The sequence below is a fragment of the Lathyrus oleraceus genome, chromosome 7, assembly GCF_024323335.1.
Source record: "Lathyrus oleraceus cultivar Zhongwan6 chromosome 7, CAAS_Psat_ZW6_1.0, whole genome shotgun sequence".
NCBI lineage: Eukaryota > Viridiplantae > Streptophyta > Magnoliopsida > Fabales > Fabaceae > Lathyrus > Lathyrus oleraceus.
In genome coordinates, this window is record NC_066585.1 from 528,915,070 (window position 1) to 528,921,884 (window position 6,815).

Below are 6,815 nucleotides of genomic sequence, written 5' to 3' on the forward strand. Positions count from 1 at the left end.
AAATTATTCGATTATTAAAATAACTTACAAAGACTAACCTATTAAAAAAATAACTTAAATTTTTTTTATTCAAAATAATTTTATAAATACTTTCAGAGTTGGGTGGGACCAATATTACTAGAGTGAATTGTATGTCTCTTCCTTCAAAGAGAGATTACATTATTAACACTAGTAACCGACACCATACAACTCCACATAATTAAACATAATTACAAATTAATGCTATCTTTTTCATTACCATTATATAAACCAATCATCACTTATCACCAATAATCAAACCCATTAAGATTTCGGCGACACCAACTATTCACATGTTTTTGTTTTTACAACAACTACAGAATCTCAAAATATTAAATACAACATTTTTCTTAAATAAAAAACTTTTCAAATTAATACAAACTACGACACGTGTATCCAACGTGCCACGCTTGGAACACCTTGATTAACGGCAAACACCATATAATACCCAGGCGGCGCAACCATCCCACTAGGCGGTGCCGTACACCGTATCCTCCACCTCCCATCACCACCGTCCGGCACAGCAGAACCAACGCCAAGTTTGACCAACCGTTGACCCTGAGAAAACGAATGCGTCGCAAAAGGAGCACTACCCAAATTCACTTCAATTATTCCCACAACAGGTAAAGCAACACTCACCACAACATCAAAACCAGCACCATATGACACCGTTTCGGGTATATCCACTATCTCGGGTCGGATATTCATTTTATCCGAATCCAAATACTCGGGCGAAAACGCTTCCAGTCTTAATTCGGTTGGAAACTCAACATCGAACCGGTAAAACACGTGCGGGTTACTACCCGCAAGTAAAACCCGTCCATCCGGTAACAAATTCGCAGTTGAATGATACATTCTTGCCACAGTACCCGGATTCAAAACCATGAACCGTAACCCGGCTGGTTCATCGGGCCGATATAAAACCGGGTTCAAACACGGATCAGAACCCAATTCAAAACCTTGCGTCCCTTTCATAGCACCATTTATAATCAAAACGTCACCGTTTGGTAAAATTACCATATCACCCATTATTCTCTGGAACGGCATATCCTCCATTTCCCAAACCGGGTTTTCTCCCGTCGCCATTATCCGGCCGCAGCTTCCATGCGCCGGCGTATCTACATTCCGTTCTAAAAACGCACCGTATTGAGCACCGCCGCAAACAACAACAACCGCCTCAGAAAATTCACCTCCCAAAGCTAACATCACCGAAGAACCCGCCGACGGATAATTCCTCGGACCACCGTCTAACTCCGGGTAAACCTTAACAACACGATTCTCAACGAAATCGTACATAACCGATTTCGTATTCGCAAACACAAACAGTTTACCGTTAGGGAGAAGATGAACGTAAGGATATAGATTATCCATTTGTGTATCTTCCGTTTCAGATAGAAAAGGAAAGGAAACGATGCCGTTTTCTCGTTTAGGATAAAACTCAACTGTGTTTGAACCTCTTCCCCCGATTATGATAATAGAACCATCTGGAAGAATTTGATTCGTCGCATACCAACGACCTTCACTCAATTCGACGTCGTTTAGCTCTTCCCAGTCGCATGACCCATTTAGATCACACGGGTTAAACTTTCGGATCTTTTTTAACCCGTCTAAGTCGCCACCGGTTTGTAAGAGTGTTCCGTTGGGGAGGAACTGGCCGGAAGAGCACCACGTGTCGGTTAAGATTTTTAAGGGACGGAGTTGGTTTGTTTTGGGGTCGAAGAGAATTGAGTGAGCGTAACAATCGCGTTTCAAAACGGCATCGTTTTTGTCGAACCGGCAGTGGTTTTTCGGGAGGAGTTTACGTGATGGACCGGTGTGGGTTCGGTCGAGGAGGATAACTGTGTTGAAGCGTGTTACTGCTGTGTGCATTGAGGCTATGCCTGCGTTTGAGGCAAGAAGCTCCCACGTGCCGGGGAGGGTGGCACGTGTGGGTTTGGGGAGTGTGAGGAGTGTGAAAAAGCATATTAAAAAGAGAGGGAAATTTTCCATTGAAGATTAGAGTGTGGAGTTGTGGAGTGTGTGGTGTTGTGTTGGAGAAGGTTCTATAAAGAATGAGAATTGAAAGTGGAAAATGCAATGAAAAGTGCAACTATGATGTTGTGGACAAGAACAGTCTTGTTGTGGACCTTGCTTGGAAGTTCAAATTCCTTTTCCTTTGTTTTTGTGTATGATGATTAACTCGAAGTCTTGTTGTGGACCACTGACTATCTCTTTTTTTTAGATAAAAATTTTATTTGTAGTCTATTGTAAAAATGTTTATCATAATAAATGTTTATATATAAACATGTCAATTATTCGTAGTTACATACATAATTCGAATTATACCTTTTTTTACTCAAATCATAAGGTGTTCTGACTCGAATCATGAACAAGATTTTCAATTTTGATGTGCTCACTGAAATGTGACGTGAATCATGTTTTGCATTGACATGAATTACTTAACTCGAGTCACGACTTAAATCATTTAACTTGTGTCATGACTCAAATCAAACAATCAAAATTTCAAATTTTCTCATCTTGATTCAAATTACTTACGTATTAGTTTTGAATAATCATTTTTGCTTTTAATTTTAAGCAAAATTTTGTTTTTACACATATTTTGTGTCTTATCTCTAGCACATATAAAGAAAAAAAATATCTTTAATTAATAAGTTTTGTATAATAAGTTTTTTGGTGTTATGGTGTTATATTTGTAAAGGAATTGATAAGGACAGGGGCTTTGTAGCTCCTAGGAGAGACGAGGACCATATGTTGCCCTCAATGAGGTTTCACCTTGTAGGAAACGTGAGACAATAAGTTTCTTGGTCAGAAAGAAGTCAGAGTCAGTAGTCAGTTCATGTTCTTCCTAGAAAGTATGAATTCAACGGTCCACTATTGACTAGGTGGACGGTGATCCTTCCCGAGGAAACCCTGAGTCCAAAGTGTTTACAAGTATTTTTAGTAAACAATCACGAGTTTGATTCACTTAAGAGATTAAACTCAAAAAAATCTCGAGGAAAATTTGTTCAAAAAATTGCAAAGAAAAGTGTTTGTGATTGAAACTTAAATGTTTGATCGTTGACAAACTGAATGTGAACAATAAGCTTTGAATAAAGATAATAAATAAAAAGTGTGACAAAAGTCATTAAAGTAAGAATGTTTTAATTAAAAATACTTGAAGAATTTAAATATTGGACGTTGAATCATACATTATCTCACAAATTATTTCTCTCTGTGACTTGGGCACTTCAGTTCTTTAGAGAATATATGAAATTTGTGACCCTAATCTCAATAATGATATCGACTATATATAGTAATACAATGGTAATTGTCGACAACATATATTTCCAAAGTTTTGACATGTATCACATTGTGTGGGCATCAACGCTCTAACTTACTTCCTTGCATTCTTCCACGTTGAAACTATTGAAAACCACCCAATATGCGCTGATAACTGCTATGAAACCTCTTAACAACCTCTATCGAGAGTCTTTCATCGACTCCTTTAATGTTGTTGAGACCATTTCACAACATTTAATCTATGGACTTAGGAATATCTTAAATCTCCAATAATTGGTGGATGTGTTGAACTCGACACTTGTCGAATAATTGTTTTATGTACCTCTTTTCGAGATTCTAGACATGTTTCGAAGAGAGAGTGATCCTAATCATGTGGATTTATTTGTAATACTCTTTTAAACTGTATTATGTGGGATATGCCTCATATCATCTAAAAAAGTGGTTGAACCAACTTCAGTTAACATGGTTAATATGTCGAAGTTATGTTTGAGACTCGATATTTAGCATTTTCAAACGTGGTCATTACCATTCTTTATTGAATTTATTCAGTTAAAATTTATAGCCTAACAGATGATTTCAATCATATGTATCAGATGGAAGAAATAAGACGTTTTTAGTAACTGCTCGACATTGTTCAAGATAGTCATCATACATCATAGTCAACATGACTACTTTTCACCAAACCGTCACGTCAAGGACGTACGTGAAAATTGTCATCATCACTCATATTTGCTAGGACAATTATGGGTCATGAAATTAAATTATGGGATAATGCTAACTTGTGCCCCAATGACACATGTTAAGAAACCCACAAATAGAAAATTTGTATTGAAAAAATAAATAAAATTATTAATTATAAATTTCTAATAAATTCAATACACAATTTTTAAGAATTTATTTCTATATTGATCTCTTAACTTGTGCCCCTGGGGCACAAGTTAGCATTACCCTAAATTATATTTAAAAAAATCAATCAATTTAATGTTTTTTCAAAAAATTTAAATACCACTTGTCCAATTCGAAACGCCACTTGTCCAAATTTTTAGAGGGAAATTGAAAAGTTTTTTCTTGTTTGTGAATATATATATATATATATATATATATATTATATATATATATATATATATATATTATATACCTTTTCAACATTTCTTTTCCCTTTTTTTGTCATCTTCCTCCTCAGAACCCTAAAAATTACTTTGAGTTCCCTGCAATTTATGCTCTCGTTTTTCTCAAAGAAACACTTTTTTTTCTCAAAAGCTCTCAAGAATCAGCAATGGCTTCCAGTTCTCTTCATAAGCGTGCACCACAAGTTCCTTATGCTGCTAAAATCCCATGCTCTATTCTCAAAGACTATTGCACATATGTCCTAGAGCCTTATATGCAAGAGTAAAATACGGATATCTGGTATTTTTAGGTATTAATCTCTTACTCCATTTAATGCACCGCTCATGCTTTCTTGGGTCCTACACCTAGGCTAATCAAGAAACCCAAAATTTTGGAAATTTTCTTCCCTAGTTTCTCCTCTTGTGAACCTTTAGTGTTTAAGGGCGAGTCTTTTGATCTTATCTTTATGAGGAACTGTGTGTTTCGATCATCTCCTTCGATCAACAATGCTCCCTACATCAAGTGGTTGGATATGGTTTAGCAAAACAAGGAAAAAATCTGGAAAGATCAAGGTATCTTCGACTTAATACAACTCTTAAGAGTTAACCTAAGGTATAATTCTCATATGATGGTTGATGTTATCTGCTTTGGGGAATCTTCGACTAATACATTTCATTTACCATGTGAAATGATCACTCCCACACTATTTGATATGACAAGAATAGTTGTCCTTCGACCAACTAGAGAAACCTTCAATCTCACACTAATAAATAAAACCAGACATAATTTCACCTTGCCTCTCCCTAGTCATAGCACTTTTATTAAAGATCATTATGCCTCGATTGACAATGTGAGTTCCCGGGAACACATAGTTTTCCTTACCTAATGGTTATCTCATTACACAGAGCGAACTCCCTTTGGCTACTCAACTTCATGAGAGGAGACATTTATTTCAATAAGTTAAACTTATGTAGCCTGTATGAATCTCTGGTGATTGTCTCTCGGGACCTCAAGACATGGGTAGATCCTGATGAAGAGAGGCATCTCCTAATCTTAGGCCTTATCTGGCTCTTACAATTGTGGCTTAATGCCATCTTTGAGCTTTCCCTTAAGGTTAATGCTTCACATGACTTAGAGAGAATAACCAAAGGTTTAAGGCTTACCAAGATTACGATAGATGATGGCAAATTTGCATCAAAGGAAGCCTTTGAAACATACTTCTTAATGTTCTACAACTGTAACACGCTCCACTTGGCCATGGCGCCTTTCTTCAGTCGAAGCCATGGAATATACTGGTTTAGAAAATCATTCTCAGCCTTTGTTAGGTGTGAATAGGAAAGTAGAAAAATGGTCTAGAGGGGGTGAATAGACCCTTGTTAAAAAATCAACTGATTTTTATAAAAGTATCATATATTTTTCAAAAGATGCACGTGGAAGGTTTGAAGTGAAATCATGAAAATTATTCTTTTCAAAACTTAATCACGTTCACACTAAATCAATATGCAAATACCAAAGATAACTTTATAATGATACATAAAGTTACTCAATTGATTCAGTTGTATATTCCACGAGGTGTGTTTATATAACAATTCAATATCAATGAATTTTAACCTCAATTGTTTCTCAAAATTTAATCATCAATTCAGCTTGATTAGGTACCAATTCTAACAAAACCTAAGTTTACATAATAAATCGCTACCAATTGAATAAACCATAAAATACGCTAGAATTGAAATACTTAAGCATAAAAATCCTATGAAAATTAAATGCAATAGTAGGGGAGAGAAATGACACTGAGATTTATAGTGCTTTGGAGTCCGTCCTCGCTTTTCCTACGTGCATTCTTCAATGATTTCCCTTTCGAACATGCATTGTTCCTTTTTATTTGACAAATATTGTAAGAGTTCATACAATCACCAATCCACAATAATATTGAGAAAAATAAAATCTCATATCTGAATCTTGACTTGTATACAGCGTAATGCCAAACTCTTTTACGTAATCTTTATTGGATTAACGCTTCTTGAGTCTTCTAATATAACCAATCTTCTCCAAGCCTTTGTGTGTAGTAATCACCCATTGATCCTAATGATCTTTGAGCAATGAATTGTACAAAGAATTTTGCCTTGTCAGTAGCCTTCCACACAGTTACTACCAAGGCAATATGGTGAGAAAAACCTTATTCTTTTCACTGGAATTTTTCAACACCAATGCCAACAACCTCAATCTTACAAGCTACCTAAGAATATCAACCAAATATTCAATAACGATTAGTTTCAAGAAAATGTCTCCCTCAATCAATTACACGTCTCTCATTATCAAGATCTGAAATCAAAATGAGGTTAAAGATGAAAGAATTTTGTTGCAAGAGTTTTAACTTTAAAAAACATAGGGTGTTGATTTCCACACAA

The 6,815-nt window shown here is 35.7% G+C and overlaps 1 protein-coding gene across 1 annotated transcript; it reads right to left on the minus strand.

Moving 5' to 3' along the window:
• Window positions 1–209: 209 nt before the first annotated feature.
• Window positions 210–2,174, minus strand: LOC127101229 (aldehyde oxidase GLOX). Its single transcript, XM_051038590.1, has one exon. It carries the CDS (start codon window positions 2,005–2,007, stop codon window positions 400–402), a length of 1,608 nt encoding a protein of 535 aa, XP_050894547.1. The 5' UTR covers window positions 2,008–2,174; the 3' UTR covers window positions 210–399.
• Between the last annotated feature and the right edge of the window lie 4,641 nt (window positions 2,175–6,815).